The following is an 18,702-nucleotide window of genomic DNA, read 5'->3' as shown; positions in this document are numbered from 1 at the left end:
GTGGCGACTGGGTGGGGGTAAGGAGAAGGCTGGGGCAGGGAGGGGGAGGGATAGTATGGTGGGAGTGGCGGTCAGTGAAGTGTTGCAGTTTAGATGGAGGGCAGGAGAGAATTTATGGAGCGGGTGAGGAGGTAAGTAGTGGAAAGGAGAGAAATAAAAAGAATAAATTAAAAGACTGGGTGTGGTGGTGAAATGACGGCTGTGTAGTGGTGGAATGGGAACAGGGAGGGGGCTGGATGGGTGAGGACAGTGACTAACGAAGGTTGAGGCCAGGAGGGTTACGGGAGTGTAGAATGTATTGCAGGGAAAGTCCCCACCTGCATAATTCAGAAATGCAGGTGTTGGTGGGAAGGATCCATATGGCACAGGTTGTGAAGCAGTCATTGAGATGAGGGATATCATTTTCGGCAGCGTGTTCAGCAACAGGGTGGTGCACTTGTTTTTTGGCCACAATTTGTTGGTGGCTTTTCATGTGGACAGACAGCTTGTTGGTTGTCATGACAACCAGTCTGCAATGGGGCACCATATCAAATGCTTTCTGGAAATCTAAAAATTTGGAGGCTGCCAGTTGCCCGTCATCCATAGTTCTCCGTATATCATGTGAGAAAAGGGCAAACTGAGTTTCACATGAGCTGTGCTTTCTAAAACCATGTTGATTCATGCATATAAGCTTCTTGGTCTCAAGAGAGTTTGTTATACTCAAACTGAGAATGTGTTCAAGGATTCTGCATTCTGCAACAAACAGAAGTTAGGGATATTGGTCGGTAATTTTGTGACTCCATTCTTTTCCTCTTCTTGTATACTCGAAAATCATCAAATAAAACTGACTGAATCTTAAACATACATGGAATTAAAACAATCTTCTAGCCATGAAATGTGATGTTGCTATTGTGCCTTTGAATATTTGATTTTGTTTTTATGACTGAGCTTGGAACAATAACTTCCTCCAGAATGTAGACAACAATAATTACATGTGGGGTCCCACAAGGTTCCATTTTAGGGCCTTTACTTTTTCTTGTGTACATCAATGACCTTTCATCAGTAACATTACCAGATGCCAAGTTTGTTTTGTTTGCCGATGATACAAACATTGCAATAAATAGCAAATCAAGTGTAGTCTTAGAAAGATCAGCCAATAAAATATTTGTGGACATTAATCACTGGTTCCTAGCCAATTCTTTGTCACTAAACTTTGAAAAAACACACTACATGCAGTTCAGAACTTGTAAGGGGTGTCCCAAGAGTATATGTCTAACATACGATGACAAGAAGATAGAAGAAGTGGACAGTGTTAAATTTTTGGGATTACAGCTTGATAATAAATTCAACTGGGAGGAGCACACCACAGAACTGCTGAAGCGTCTTAACAAATCTCTGTTTGCAATGCGAATTTTGTCAGACATAGGGGATATAAAAATGAAAAAGCTGGCATACTATGCTTACTTTCATTCCATAATGTCATATGGGATTATTTTTTGGGGTAATTCATCAAGCCAAGCTAAAGTTTTCCGGGCACAAAAACGTGCAGTAAGAATTATATGTGGTGTGAACTCAAGAACATCCTGCAGAAGCCTGTTTAGGGAACTAGGGATATTAACTACTGCTTCCCAATATATTTATTCCTTAATGAAATTTGTCATTAAAAATATATCACTTTTTCAAACCAACAGCTCAATTCATGGAATCAATACTAGAAATAAGAATAATCTTCACAAGGATTTAAAGTCACTTAGTCTTGTACAAAAAGGTGTGCATTATTCAGGAACACACATTTTCAATAACTTGCCTGCAGCCATAAAAAGCTTAACAACCAATGAAATTGAGTTTAAGAGAAGCCTAAAGGATTTATTGGTGGCCAACTCCTCTTACTCCATTGACGAATTTCTTAGTAAAACCAACTGATTTGTATATAAGTACAACATAACTGCTGCACCATTTCAGTGCAGTAATGTGTTCATTGTGAATAAGTAGTTGTATTACATGTTTATTACCTTATAAATAAATAAAAAACTTTTTTATTTTAAATTCAGTGCATTAGTATTTGTAAAATGACTCTTAGTGTTCATTAAAATATGACGATCATTCCACTTGGGACCTGTGGAATGGTACATTAGCTTATTTGTTTTAGTTGTAAATATTTGTCATGTATTGTTGTTTTTCTGACATGTTCCACATCCTGGAGGACCTCCTCACTATGGATCAATTGGAATGAAAGTAAATCTAATCTAATCTAATCTAATAATTTACTTAGTTTGAAACACTAAAAACATTGTACCAAACAATGGAAAATCTGGGACGGCATAACAACAAAACATAGTACACTGTCTGTATTTGTAGTTTTGTTAAAACATTAGAAGAGTAATGAAGATTCTCTTTAATCTGTTATATATGTAGCCTGAGTGGTTTTATTTACTGTTCAAGGATAACTCTTTGCCATTTAGCAGACATTTAAATGTCTTATACATTTGTGCATATGAGTATTTTTTAATAAATTTTCATTCAGTATAAAATTTATTCAGTACTTTTTAGGCCTGTATCATTATGTGGTATTGTGGCAGCCATGCCACAAAAATGTGAACTGACCAGAGCTGCACATTGCTGGCTCAAGTTAGATGTGTCAGGTGTCCATAGATCTGCTTACTTACTGATAGGCAAAATTCTGGCAACATGTGGCATACACAGGTGCAGGTCACCAAAAGCAACAGCAGTGCAAACTGAACAGCCATACAGTACAAACTCATATTTCCAGAGTTACAACTGCAGTCCATGGACCATGTGGGTTGAGATTAACATGATCCCCCCACCAACACGTACAGAAGTTTGATGATCTTTGTTTCCTTTGGCTGTGAAATACAGGGTGCAGCAGCGTTCATAGTAGGATATTAAAAACACACCATCAGGCAATAACTGTAATTTATTTATTACCTCTTATGTCAATTAATAGTTAAAGATATGCCATTTACTAATGTGTAAGTCATTATCCATTGTGTGGATTACTTTTTGAATATGACTCCTGTCAAATGATGCCCCCTCTGCACAACACGTTAATCTAGGTGGCGTTGGAAGCTTTCCATAACTCGGTGTAACATATTCCCTGGGACATTGCTGATGGCAGTTCTGATGCGATCCTTTATCTCAGGAATGGTGGCACAAAATGTCTTGCTTCAGGTAGCCTCAAAGGAAAAAGTCTGCACATGAAAGGTGAGAACAAATTGGATGAAAATCAGTGTGGGTTTAGGCCTCTTAGAGGTTGTCAGGATCAGATCTTTAGCTTACGGCAAATAATGGAGAAGTGTTACGAGTGAAACAGGGAATTATATCTATGCTTTATAGATCTAGAAAAGGCATATGACCAGGTTCCTAGGAGGAAGTTATTGTCTGTTCTACGAGATTATGGAATAGGAGGCAAACTTTTGTAAGCAATTAAAGGTCTTTACATAGATAGTCAGGCAGCAGTTAGAGTTGACGGTAAATTGAGTTCATGGTTCAGAGTAGTTTCAGGGGTAAGACAAGGCTGAAACCTGTCTCCACTGTTGTTCATATTATTTATGGATCATATGTTGAAAACAATAGACTGGCTGGGTGAGTTTAAGATATGTGAACACAAAATAAGCTGTCTCGCATATGCGAATGACTTAGTTGTGATGGCAGATTTGATCGAAAGTTTGCAAAGTAATATTTCAGAGCTAGATCAGAAATGTAAGGACTATGGTATGAAGATTAGCATCTCCAAAACGAAAGTAATGCCAGTGGGAAAGAGATATAAATGGATTGAGTGCCAAATAGGAGGAACAAAGTTAGAACAGGTGGACAGTTTCAAGTACTTAGGATGCATGTTCTCACAAGATGGCAACATAGTGAAAGAACTGGAAGAGAGGTGTAGCAAAGCTAATGCAGTGAGCACTCAGTTACAATCTACTCTCTTCTGCAAGAAGGAAGTCAGTACCAAGACTAAGTTATCTGTGCACTGTCCAATCTTTCGACCAACTTTGTTGTATGGGAGCAAAAGCTGGGTTACCTTCAGGTTACCTTATCAATAAGGTTGAGGTTATGGATATGAAAGTAGCTAGGATGATTGCAGGTACTAGTAGATGGGAACAATGGGAGGAGGGTGTCCACAATGAGGAAATCAAAGAAAAACTGGAAATGAACTCTATAGATGTAGCAGTCAGGGCGAACAGGCTTAGATGGTGGGGTCATGTTACACGCATGGGAGAAGTGAGGTTACCCAAGAGACTCATGGGTTCAGCAGTAGAGGGTAGGAGGAGTCGGAGTAAACCAAGGAGAAGGTACCTGGATTTGGTTAAGAACGATTTTGAAGTAATAGGCTTAACATCAGAAGATGTTAGCACTGAATAGGGGATCATGGAGGAATTTTATAATGGGGACTATGCTCCAGACTGAACGCTGAAAGGCATAGTCAGTCTTAAATGATGATGATGATGATGATGAAAGGTGAGGTGAGCCAGGCGGCCAGGAAATGTCATGAAAATGGGAAATTACTCTACCAGGAAATGTCTGTCGCAAGAAATCCATGCAAATTCTGGCTGTAGGTGAGGTCACTCCATCTTGTTGAAACCATACTTGTTCCATATCCACATCTACCATACTTAATTGGGGAAGAATGAAGTCTTGCAGCATCTTTAGGTAGCGGTCACTAGTGACAGTTACAGCCACACTGCTGTCATCCTCAAATAAGTAGCGGCCATTAATCCCAAAGGAAGCAACTCCACACCACACTACGACATGAGAACTGTGCAAGGGCTTGATGTCCTGTTCATGCAGATTTACATCACTCCAATAACGCATATTCTATCTATTCGCTAAACCACATAACTTGAAATGAGCTTCATCTGACATCAGGATGGTGTGCAACATTTGTGAATTTTGGCGAAGGAGATTACACGTGGTTAAGCAGAATGTCTTGTGTGAAACCCAGTCATGACGCCTGATTTCCTGAACAGTCTGCAGCTTATATGGTTGAAAATGGAGATCTTCGTGCAATATTCCCCTGAATGAGTGATCAGACATATGCACAGTTTGCACATGATGACGAGCAGATCCTTTTGGGTAGTGCAGCATGAACATTTTCCATGGCTTCTGGTGTCCGCACAGTTCTTTCATTTCTTCCCAGTTTGCCACAAACAGAACCTGTTGTTCGAAATGCATGTACCCACCTCACAATGGTCCATCCATCTGGAACTTTCCCATGACGTCCCAAGTTGAAATGTAGCTGAAATAGACGCTGGGTAGCAATAGCAGAGTCATTATTCTTGAAATAATTTTCAACAGCAAAGGCATGATGCTGTGCACTCCACTGCTCCATATCACTGTCACACTCAAAATTGCAGCTCATAAGCACACGAATGCGGCACGAGTTGGCGCGCATTCCTGCAGTATGTCGTTGTACTACGCAAGTCAAAGTATGCTATGAATGCTGCTGCACCCTGTACAAGCCCCACGATCATGAAGAAAATTTGTCTCATTCTGGACATGTGTCCAATGTTCTCCTGGGATCATGTGATTGGTCAATGCACTTGTCACTGATCAGTGTATACCCTCCACAACAGTGTTTGAGTGGGACTATTGTGCAAACACCTTACTGGATTGGCAATTAACAGTCATTGCAATCAGATTTCATTTTTGTCAGTTGTTCATTTACTCTTTTGTGCAGAATAAATACATTTACAGCACACATCTATGAAATTTGGAACTCTCACTGTGCCACACAAATGCATATACATTCACTGTAGCTAACATCAACAAGTCAGTCTTGGGTGCAGCTTTCCTCATCCTTCATAACCTACTAGCAGATATCGCAAATGCTCAACTGATTGATTCAACATTGAATTTGAAGATAGTAGGATGGCCATTAACACTGAGTATAGATTTAAATCTCAGGAAGTCGTTTCTTAAAGTATTTGTATGGAGTGTAGCCATGTATGGAAGTGAAACGTGGATGATAAATAGTTTAGACAAGAAGAGAATAGAAGCTTTCGAAATGTGGTGCTACAGAAGAATGCTGAAGATTAGATGGGTAGATCACATAACTAATGAGGAGTTATTGAATAGAATTGGGGAGAAGAGGAGTTTGTGGGACAACTTGACTAGAAGAAGGGATCAGTTGGTAGGACATCGAGGGATCACCAATTTAGTATTGGAGGGCAGCGTGGAGGGTAAAAATTGTAGAAGGAGACCAAGAAATGAATACACCAAGCAGATTCAGAAGGATGTAGGCTGCAGTAGGTACTGGGAGATGAAGAAGCTTGCACAGGATATAGTAGCATGGAGAGCTGCATCAAACCAGCCTCAGGACTGAAGACCACAACAACAACAGGATGGCCATTTACTTTCTTCAGTGTAAACTAGTGAAGTGCCTCAGACTGTGTTCAGACATACTAGACAAATAACCAAAGCTCACTCACCTGCCTGGTGTACTGAAGAGCATCAAACATTTGACAGTTCACCACATTGTGACTACACCTGGCCAGACACCTCATGCTGTCCATGTTGACTCACACCTGAATGACTTGCCGTAGCGAAGGCTGAGTTTGAGGCCATGTTGTGACAGGGCAGTGTTCAACCATTACATAGCCCATGGTCCTTTGTCTTGCAATTAGTCCCCAAGAAAGAGAACTTGTAGCAACTGTGCAGAGACTATTGTGCCTCAAATGCAGGAATGGTATGTGACATATCCAGTACCACACCTGCAGGATTTTAAACCATACCTTGGCAGGCTCAGTTATATTTAGCAAAATTGCTTACCTGAAGGCATTCATGCAGATTCCTTTGGCACCTAAAGAAATCAAATAAATGGCAATTATCATGCCCCTTGGGCTTTTTGAGAGCTTGTGTGTGACATTTGGCCTTTGGAATGCTGCCCAGGTATGGCAACTTTCTGGATGGCATTGTACAAGGCTTATTGTGGTATTATCTAACAAAAAGAGTGCAGAAAGCTGTACTTAGTAATTTAACCAACATCATCTGGGGACATAATTCTGACTGGGGAGAAATCATGCATGAGGTTTCCCAAGGCTCATTGTGAGGTCCACTATTGTTCTTCGCATATGTAAACGATCTTTCATTTAATGTACTACAAGCAGAATTTTTTCTTCTTTTGGATGAAACTAGTATTGTAATCAATCCAAGTATACATACAGAAACAGATCAAATGGTAAAGAATGTTCAATGACTGGTTTTCTGTGAATGGTGTCACCCTAAATTTTAAAAAGACAGAACATATTCGGTTCTGTACATCTATGGCTACTACACTAGTGATAAGTGAAACACATGGTGATGAAATAATAAACAGGTTGGAAACAAAAATGCTTAGGTGTCCATATTGATGAGAATTAAACTTGGGAAAAGCGCATTTGGAAACTCCTAAAACAATTTAGTTCAGCCACATTTGTGCTTAGTGTCATTTACAATCTTGGAGGTAGGTGGGGGGTTGGGTGACAAATCAATAAGTTGAGATATTTTGCACACTGTCGTTCAATAATGACATACGGAATAATGTTCTAGGGTAACTCATCTTTAAGAAAGAGACCCTTAATTGCTCAAAAATGTACTGTAAGAATTATATGTGCTGCTCACCCATGATCATCTTGTAGACATCTGTTTAAGGAGTTCAGCTTTCTGGCTATTGCTTCAGAGCATATTTATTCCCTCATTAAGTTTGTTGTAAATAATCCACAATAGTTCAAAAGGAACAATGATGTTCATAATTACAATAGCAGAAAGAAAAATAACATTCATCACTCCATATTAAGGTACTCTTGGTCTATTTGAAGTTGTCCGAACTCCACCACCACCACCTAATGCCCATCTTTCAGCATCTAAGAAAGGCCAGCATTATCATTAACCCCTCAAAAAGTATACTCAGTATCAATGAATTTGAGTTTCTAAGGCATTTAAACACTCCTAGCGGATCCACACCACTACCGGACAAATCACATTTTATACATTTGGAAGTGTATCACAGATATTATCTGTCCAATATGGGGCAAAATTATTTGTTTTTTAGAACATAATCAGTAAACCTCTTGCCCCCAATTCTTTATAGAATCAAACTCTGATTTATAAAACAATTCCAATGAAGTGATCACCTTACAAATGAGTTAATGCATGAAATATTGCTGTTAAGCAGTTAAGCAAGAAAAAGCTTAGAAAATGTTTGGAATTATGTTTAAGGTCATTTGGAAGTCACTAAGCGCTGTCATTATCAAACAATGGCTAAGTAAAGGCTGGGTAATTCCCCCCCCCCCCCCCCCCCCCAAAAAAAAAAAAACTCAATGTTTATGATATCATATCTACTGAACTATGTGTCATATAATGATGTAATTTTGCAGGTGCATTCAGTGTTATATGTGAATAGTGTGTGCAGATAGTGTAGTGAATGGAGTCATTAGTAAAGAAGTAATAAATTAAAATATCATGTTTTATGCTGAAGTTTTACTGAGTGAATAGTGAAAATGTTGTAAGAGATAAACTTTTATCATATCATCATTCTATGTGAATATCAGTGAGAGGTGTAAGCAAGAGTTTCATAAGCTTTGAAAATATGTGTAAAGTTTGTTGGAAGTTGCTAAAGTGCTCAGTCTCAAATACTGGATGAATATAATTTGTGTGTGATAAGTGACACTGCCTGAGACATACATACAGTTTAATGGTAAAACATGTCTTACTCTGTTAAATCTTTAATGTTAGTGCCACTTAATGAGTAGGTTGTGACAATATTTTAAAAGCTGGTAGTAAAAATCAAATTTGTATTGCCCCTGCAATCCATTCAGTAGACAACCTGCTACAGGGGCATGCACCATGTGTTACATTACACATTTAGTAATACAGATGCACTTTTTTGTTTTAGGATCTGGCACTACAATGGTTTTTCACCCAAAAGAAAAACAAGTATTTTTAGTTGGAACTGAAGAAGGACATATATACAAGTGCAGCACTATGTATACTGCTTCATACTTGATGACATACAATGCACATAACATGGCAGTGTACAGAATTCATTACAACAAATACAACTCTGACATATTTGTCTCTTGTAGTGCTGACTGGACAGTTAAGATATGGGAAGACAAAAGAAGGTAGGATACCACTATTCTGGTTATGCAAGATTACTTTCTTTTCTTTCTTTTTATTATAATTCAGTTCTTTCCATTTTCTCTTAAGCTGCATACATATACCAAAAAGATATACAGACTGTTTATAATTAAAATTCCAGCTTCAAAACAGTGTAAAAACAAGAGCCGCTGCACAGAATGACATCACATTTGAACAGAATATATATTTAAGAAGGAGGAAGCTTTGTGGGGAAAAAGCTTAATGAAAATGTTCCCACTAGATGGCATTGCAAGCATCATAACATAAATGGTTTCAGCTACAAATGACAGATGAATTGCAATATGACTGATATGATGCAGGTTGCACATAAAACCAACTGTACTGTGTAATGTACATGACTGCACAAGTTTGGCATTCAATGGTTGTTGCACTATTAGTTAGGTAAGCCCACCCGCCTTAGCAAGGTCCTGCCACATCAGATGGGAAAAATTAGTTTTTAACTGTCCTGAGGCAAAAAATCACATAAAAAGCTACACTGGCATTAGTTTTGTAAGTGCCCTGAAGCCAAAACCACATAAAAAGCAGCAAAGAAATTGGTTTTTAATTGTCATGAGACTGGCACAAGACATGTTCAGTATGCTGTCCACTGTTTTCTGCCGCAAATTGAAACCAAGAAACAGCATGTTCCACAACAGATTGGAATATCCCAAGGGGTCATGTTCAGAATTTGTTGCACAATGCATACCTTCAATTCAGCTATGTTTGTAATCAAAGCTTTGAACATACCATCTTTCAGAAAATCTCACAGCCAGGAGTCACATTGATTAAGATCAAGTGATCAGGATGGCCAGCTGTAGGGAAATGATGGCTGACAATTCTAGAATTTTCAAAAAGCCTCTGCAGCAGCTGCCTCACTATTTGTGCAATGCTGCAAGATATGTCATCTTGCATAAAAATGATCCTACCCACGCATCGACACTGTTGAGTTGGAATGACTTTGGTATGCAAAAGACTCTCATAGTCTTTACCAGTGATGGTACAGTTAACAGGACCCACAGGATCCATCTTCTTGAAAAAATATGGCCCTCAATTAATGATGCTGTAAAGCACACACTTACCTTCGCAGAATGAAGCAGTACCAACTGATGTGTAAGTGGACTTTCTGTTGCCCGTATTCTGCAGTTCTGTGTCTTCACATGTACAAAGAATTTTCCATGGCTGTTTATTGCCGACTTCCATGCAAGCTATAAAGTCTTGAGCAAACATTTTTCATATTGACAGGTCAGCAGGAAGCGACTCCTGGACAAGAGTAATTTTATATGGATAGCAATGGAGGATGTTTTATAGAATTTTATGCACCATGCTCATAGACATCACATACTGCAGGTTTTCACACCAATGCTTGACCCCTCCTTCACGTCATCTACTGGCACTGGATCAATTGTTTTTGTCCCTCTGCCACATGGCATTTCAAAAGAACCTATCTTTTTTAATTTCATAATCATTTTCTCTAGGCCATTGGCAGACGTTGCCTTTTTTCATACCTGTGAGTGTCCAGAACTTCTCCAGAGGTGCTGACACACAGTTACCTATCTCATAAAAGAGCATTACCAGCAGCATGTGATACTGCATTGAGACAGTCATGCCAAGCATCTCAGATGCAAACTAAGGAATATCTGCTGCTCACAGTGTGGTTTCAGTTGGCTGAGACTGCAGTCGTGTGTGTGTGTGTGTGTGTGTGTGTGTGTGTGTACGTGTTGTTGACGAAGGCTTTAATGGCTGAAAGCTTTGATTGTGAGGACCAATGTGGAAAAAAAGTAAGCATTGTGCTCCATACCTGTTATTTTGTAATCAGCAAAGTGTGCCTCTAATTTGCACCCTGTAGTTGGATCATTCCTCATCTGGCTATTTTATGGGGCAAAATTTTGGAGCAGCTTCCAGTGGCAGTGCTGCTTGTTTACTGAATAGTGAGGTTGCTTGGCTGAGAGTGAGCAGCAGGTTTCTATCTGCTGTGCTTGAAACAGTGGAAGTTCAATTAGAAACATTTCCTGTGGCAGCTTAGACATGTTGAAATGTAGTAGATACACAGTTATGTCTGACACAAAGCAGAGCAAGAAAATTTTTAAGGATGTGCACAACAGGCAGGTAGCTGGTGTGGATTACGAGCAAGTTAAACACTGATCATCATCACCATTTGTGTGATCTGGAGAAACTATTTTCAACCCGGCACAATTGTGGGTTCTTTGATTGCTCAGTGAGGTGGAAAATCAAACTAGAAGACATTAGTTCACTTTATTACATAAATGAATAAAAATTTTCTTAACTTTCACACACTTCTTTGCCACAGGAGTACTGGATAATTACAACTGTCATGGATTAGCCAAGTATCACCTGATGCACTAGATAATTACAAATGTCATGGATTAGCACAATATCACCTGATGCACTAATTAACAAACTGTTCTCTTGTGGTAAAAAGTTCAACATTAACAATACTACAAGTTCATTTGAAACTTTAACTACTCGTTGGTCCTATCCAATGATGTTGACTGCTGTAGCTGAGATCTCAACCTGGGGCTGAGCTCTTGCATGCTCAAAACTATATTAACCTCAGTGTGAGGCTGCTGCTGTTCCTGAGAGGGATTGCAGAGAGCCCTTGCTAATGTCTGTAGTATTAATTTGCATTGCCAACTTTGATGTGGTATCACGATCTCTGGATGATACCATGGTAATTGTCAATAATGGATTTGGGTTTTTGCCTGGCTTAAGGATTGGAACAATGATACTATATTGCCATTGTGAAGGCAAGACACCATAGAAGCAAATACACTTGAAGACTCTGAGGAGAGGTAGCCATTGAGTATAAGTCAGGTGTTGTATCATCTAACTATGAATGGAATCAGGGCCAGGGACCATTTTGCGAAATGAGGCTAGAGCCTGAAGCAATTCCCAATCAGTGAATGGTTCTTTATATAATTCAGCACGCTGAGAGACAAAGGAGAGAGGGTGTCTTCAAGTCAGTCATGTAAGAAGAGAACACCAATGCCATTGCAGAGTGGGTTGCATGGTGTGCAGCAAGAGCCGCCACGTTGGTACAGAGACCGTTCTGAAGGATGAATGGTACAGTTGTGGATCTTTGGTTGGCCAGAAGAATATGGAACTTGGTCCACACCTAGGATGAAGGAGCGTACATTCCCAGGGAAGAGATGTAGTGCTCCCAGCATTCCTTCTCACTGCATTTAATTAAACAGTGAGCCTCAGCATCAAGTCACTTCAAAGTGATAAGGCTGGTTTGCGAAATAAGTCACTTGAAACACTGCAAGGCTCTTTGGTAATCCTGAATGACTTTTGCAATGTCTTTGGTCCAGTGTGGCATGCCTTGTCATGGAAGGGATTTGTAGAAACAGGAATAGCAGTTCCAGTAGAGTGCATCTTGCAAAACTTCATTGATGCAATCTGACACAAAGGGGTTGACAGTAACACCAGAGGCATACAAGTAACCAGTTTACTGGATTAGACATGTCAATGGTCTAATAACTTTTAGCATTGTACTCCCATGTTAATGACCTAATAATTTTTAGCATTGTACTCAGTAATGGCGTAAAAGACGAAATCTAGGTATTACAGAAGAATAACAGTAATATACAATCAAATGGCAGTTTATTCTTTCATGCCAAATCTGAAATAGCATGCTGACCCCATGAAGTAAGCAATAAGGCCAGGAAAAAGAAGAAAAAGAAGAGCAGCAAATACCCTGTTCAGATATCACAAGAGAAGGATGTATGCTTGGAAAAAGCATAGAGAAAGATTCCAGCTGGATTATTACATCACCATGTTCAGACAGAGATTCCAAAATCAGATACTGAATTGTAAGGTATACCTAGGAGCAGATGTAGTCTCAGATCACAATTTATTAATTATGAAATAATGGATGAAAGGCTTTTTGAAAAATGTCATTATTAAGGCAATTTTGAAGCTATATCTACAAAAATTGGTATTTGATTTCTCAGTCAGAAATTAAAAAATAAGTGTTTCAGCATTTTTGGGGATTCAACCACTAAGATGATAAAAGAGTGGGTGAAAGTTTCTGGAAATACAACTCCCTAATGGAGTAAAATCCAGATGAAAAGTTTTATGGGATTATTTCATTATGAAAGTATTTTCAAAGATAAATTATGAAAATTTGTATTTGCCTCCCCTGTTAGAAATAAAAATATATTCATTTCATTGTTTTAGACCACTAAGAGGGTGAAATAGGGGGCGAAACTTTTTAAGAAAATATTTCATTATATATAAAAAAAATTTTAAAGCTATATCTATGAAAACTGAGAATTAGTATTTCACTTCTCATTAAAAAGTGTCATGTAGCACCATGACCTGGTGCAAGACTTTCAATTAGACACCACTTCAGTGACTTGTGTGTCCTGAAGACCAACAGCACCTAGTTTTCCCCAGATGGTCACCCACCAAAGTACTAGCCATTGTTTGATTTTGGTGTTCTGCTGGGAATCGGTATTACCAACATGGCTAGACCACTGGCTACTTCTCAGTTACATAAAAAGAAATATATGTTAGGGAATGAAAGACTGTGGAAATACCACAACAGGTACACAAAACGCATGGTTAACAAAAACTTTGGACCCTAGGTACCAGAATTGATTTTTGGTCAGAAGTACATTTGAAAAAGACCATGGCCACAATTAGCTTGAAAAATTTAGAAAGTGTTGCAATTTGTGAACAACATAAAATTCAATTAAAGAAAAAAAAGTGGGTGCTAAACAAGTTTAATATAAAGGACTAGTTTTGTATGAGATTTAAACTCTATTAAAAGTGGTACTGAAAAAAATTCTTCAGTCTGGCATTAAAAGGCTAAAACCATGTTCTATGCACAAAAATTAAAAGTTTAAAGAACAAGGCACGGGTAATTTGGAGCATTATTAGGCCTGAACTGAATAAATTCAGCAAGGTAAATGATAGTGAACTTCCAGATGTGAGTAGCAGTAAGACTGATGATATTTTGATTAAATGTTTCCAATAAATTCTTCCTAACATAAGCTGATGAGAAGAGGACATAAATTATCAACTGAAACAGATTTAATAAACTTACTTAGACAGGCAATAAATAGTCCACCATCAGATATTACTTTTGCCAACTCGTTTGTTAGAGAGAGCACAAAAATCATTATACCACTAAAAAGCAGTAACCCTTCTGGCAATAGTAACATCTCACCTAAAGTACTCAAATATTGTTCTGACTTGATGGCACCTCCCTGTGCATTCAGTCAAGTCAAGGTGTATTTTCTAGCAATACTAACACCAATATACAAAAGTGGAGATATGCAACTGACCTCTAATTATAGATGCTTCTTCCAGTATACTCAAAAATGTCTGAGAAGTCGTTTACAACAGAATACTGAGTCACCATACTGATAATAACCTCGTAACAACAACTCAGTTTGATTTCTGTAAATGCTCACTTAGAAGGCAATGCACAATCTCATGAACTTGATTCTAGGAGAACTAAGCAATGAAAACTATGCTGTTGGCATTTTCTGTAATCTTACCAACATCTTTGATGGTATAGGGCATAGAATTCTGCTAGGAAAACTAAAATGGTATGGCTTAGGATCCATTTATAGTGGAGCAGTGCTGAACAACCAGAGCAGCGCAGTACACCGAGTAGAGAAATGCTGGCAAAACAAATCAGTGCCACTCAATGTGTGTGACTATATTGGCACTGCAAGCCAAGTGATGTGGAGCAGAGTGGCACAGATCAGCACAGAGTGAATCACACATGTTTGTATCTGAGAATAGCAACCAGGGCATTTGAGTGACTCCAGCAGCATTCAGGAAATACCAACAGCATTACGGCTGTTTCTGTGGACAGCAGAGGCAATACTATTGCTGGTGCTTGTGTTTCTTTTGTTGTACTGATGAGCAAATGGCATCAGTGGATAACTTGTTAGCAGGTGGGTTTACTTATGGTCCTTTATGGGACCAATGAGACAGCAATCACCATAGCTGATTCATGAGATGGCAGCAGAATTACAGACTACAAGAACAGAATACATTTCCTTAACTTCTTATTTCTTTCATTGTCTTAAAACAAGAGGTAATAATAAGAAACAGCATAGCTGGCAAACACATAAAAATCATGTATTGCTATGTGAGAATAAATTTGAAAAACTGTCTCTCATTTGCACAGCTTTATTTGAAGCTCTGTTACAGTTTTGCCCTGTCTGATAAGTGACTTGCACAGAATGCTCTTTTTCAGCCCTGTGTTACTCAATGATGCTTGGAGATCCTTCTAGGTCACTGACACAACATATGTACATTTTACAACATTGTCAGAAAATTGTGGTGAAGTTTCTGTTGGCTTCCAGATTATGTTCCACTTAGCACTCATTATTCCAAAAGCACATTAAATTAATCATCATGGCTTGCAAAGGTGTTTCCTGAAATATTCATTCCCTGGATGAAAAGCCAGTCAGCTGTAAGATTTGATAAAGTGCCTTAACAATGGACAAGACTCATCTACAAAGAATGCAAAAGGTAATAGAAATGATGTCATTAGTAGTGGAGAGTCTGGCAATTTAAACTCCCCTTCTAGCATCAAGCAAAATGCAGTAGATCTATCACAATTGTTTCACTTCCCACACCCTTCAAATTGATTCTAATGAATTTTCTGTTAGAAACTGCAACTGCTTGAGTATGACTGAATGAAAGAAGCTACAAAACATTGTACCAGAATTTTCTGGGCATTCTAGACAAATGTGTTTTCTGTCAATATCGATTGCATTTGGAAAGTTCTGTACATTATATAAATCATTTATAATGTTGAGAATGGAGTGACTGGAGATAATCCAACCATATTTTGGTAGTTGACTCCTCATTTCTTACAATGGTTGTGAATACTACTGTGAATGTCAGAGCTCAGTCTCAAAAACTTCTGCTTATAAAATCTGTAACAATTCTTGTTTCACCAGCTGTTGATGACCCTTAAAAATTATATTATTCCATTGGAAAAATCTGTAATTACTTGTATATCACACAGATAAGGAATTTGTAACAATACCAGAGAAGGAAAGCTACTACTCAACATATAGCGGAGATGCTGAGTCGCGATAGGCACAACAGAAAGATTCACACAATTATAGCTTTAATGCACAGAACTGCAAATTGGTTGTTACAGGAGAATCTCTCTTGCCCCAAAAGCCGACCAGCAAACAGTGATGAATCCAGTCCCACTTTATCTGTACTGCAGGAGTTCCGTGCATCACAATAAATATCCATAGCTCTCTCACCCAATGGAAGAGAACCATTCCACACCATCTTCTGTGGCCATGCAAAATCAGTGAGAATGTTTTTACTGCTGAAACTATATATTCGTGGCTGTTGTGATAAAAGAGCACTGTCACCATTAAACATTTCCTTCCACGAATTGAACAACAAATCACCTGTAATGTGAACACCAAAAGAGTTACGGATATTTTATTCTCACTTTATGATTTGGCCATGTGAGTGGAACAGAGTGTGCCATATAGAATACATTTTCTCAAGAATGGAGTGAGTCATGGATGCCCTGTAAAGTTTAAAGAATACATTAATATGTTAGCTAAATTTGGTATGCAGCAGCATATGATATAACATGCACCAGATGCAAACTCATCGTGGCCTCTGCTTTTAAAGCTGCCGTACTGCTCCCTTGCTCCACTGTATGCAGACATGAAGTGGAGCTTCAGCAACTACCCAATGCACAGCTGTGCTCTGTTCTGTTGTGCTGCTCCACTATAATCTGGAGCTTAAAAGTCTTCTGCTTCCATGAATAGAGTCTTTATTTTAGAAGTTGAAAGCCAAGTGTCTAATCTTTATAGTATAGCATCAGGAGGTCAACATTGCTCATAATTTTGTTATTAATGTACTTAAAGAAATAACCATTTGTAGTTGTTTGTGTCTGTTAATGTGAAACTTGACCGATACCATGTTCCTGAAGGTATTATGTTTATATATATCCTGTATAGAACAAATGAAAACATAGCAGAACAATGATGTTTAATTGTTGAAATAGGCCATTCTGCATCACTGAATGCTGTCTGCAACAAAAGCTACTACAGAAGTGATGAATGAATTATGAAGAGCATTAGAAATATCTCAGTTGTGTTTCCGGGTTCCACCCACATAAACTATAAATTAGCAATGTTAATTCACTGCATTCTACAATTACTAACAATAACTATGGGACGATAGCTTCTCTCTCTCTCTCTCTCTCTCTCTATCTATCTCTCTATCTCTCTCTCTCTCTCTCTCTCTCTCTCTCTCTCACACACACACACACACACACACACACACACACACACACACACACACACACATACACAGAAAATGTTATTGAGTTGTCAGAGACAGTGGCAAGAGCCTGTTACTCACCTTTGATAAATATGTAAACGATTTTTTTTCAGTGACCCTCTCTATATATTTGATCTGGGAAATCCTGTTCAAGATGTGGAATGGGCACCTTATTCAAGTACAGTTTTTGCTGCTATTACTGATGGAAGAGTTCATGTGTTTGACTTAAATATTGACAAATATAGGCCAATATGTGTCCAGTTTGTTGTCTCGGCAAGAAGGAATAGACTTTCAAAAATCACTTTCAATTACAAAATACCAGCATTACTGGTTGGAGATGAACGGTAAGACAAACTAACAAACTATAACATACTAAACAGGGGCTGTGAGTGAAGTAGTGTATTACTAACTATATCAAAAAGAAAATTCACATGGGTGAACTATAATATCACAAAGAGACCGAATGGCTTCTCAGTACTTACTATCTTACTTTTTGCTTTTACATATATTCATTGTTAATATATCATTATTTGTTAACTAAAAAACAGAGGAAAGAATGAGAATTAAGATTAAGTAAGTGAATTTCGTTATTTATTATTTATTTATCATATAGCATACTAAGAGTTTTGAATCACAAGAACAGCTACACATGTACAAAGAATACTAAACAACTACAAATAAACATTTCATCACAGCTATCCAGCACAATATTGCACAAATGATAACAGTTATAAAAGTGAATATTGACATCTTTTTGCATTTATTACACAACTATTCATTGTCAGGAAGTCTCCAGAAGAACCCTTATATACACATAGTGGACAAGTTGATAAACATGAGCAATTGTCTGTCATTTTGCACAACAGTTACAAGATGGTGATGAAGATTTGCCAACTTATGGAGAGAATCTGCACATATTCCATGGTCTGTTTGGATGTGGTTGGAGATAGTCCAAATTGCCTGAGGCATGTCGAATCCAGATAGTTTCCCCTGGATGCTGAAGTCATTTTCAGTGAGAATTCTGGATCATCTCTTTTGCTGTGCAGGAAATACATCATTCCACCTATAGACCTTTGGATGTATTATCAAGCTCTGTCAAATCAGCATTGAAGATATGAGTTAACACTGTTACATAAATAATAGTATTTACAACCAGTCTATCCCATGTGAAAATTTAATTTGCTTTCTGCCTCTCATATGCTGCAGTATTCATTCCATTAATTGTAGTTGACAGGTTTTGGATATATTCTAATTGGATCCAGTTGTCCAGTTCTCCATCTA

General features: G+C 38.3%; 1 protein-coding gene across 1 annotated transcript in view; it reads left to right on the top strand.

Annotated features, from left to right (window-relative positions):
* LOC126088243 (dynein intermediate chain 2, ciliary-like) overlaps nucleotides 1–18,702 on the top strand; it is a 396,539-nt gene that overhangs the window by 323,210 nt on the left and 54,627 nt on the right. The window contains exons 10-11 of the mRNA XM_049906373.1: nucleotides 8,870–9,098; nucleotides 17,535–17,765. Coding sequence (XP_049762330.1) covers nucleotides 8,870–9,098; nucleotides 17,535–17,765 — 460 coding nt within the window. The remainder of the gene's footprint in view (nucleotides 1–8,869; nucleotides 9,099–17,534; nucleotides 17,766–18,702) is intronic.

Source organism: Schistocerca cancellata, chromosome 6, assembly GCF_023864275.1.
Source record: "Schistocerca cancellata isolate TAMUIC-IGC-003103 chromosome 6, iqSchCanc2.1, whole genome shotgun sequence".
NCBI classification, from domain to species: domain Eukaryota; kingdom Metazoa; phylum Arthropoda; class Insecta; order Orthoptera; family Acrididae; genus Schistocerca; species Schistocerca cancellata.
Note: the sequence above shows the minus strand (reverse complement) of the source record. Positions and strands in the feature narration are given on the sequence as shown.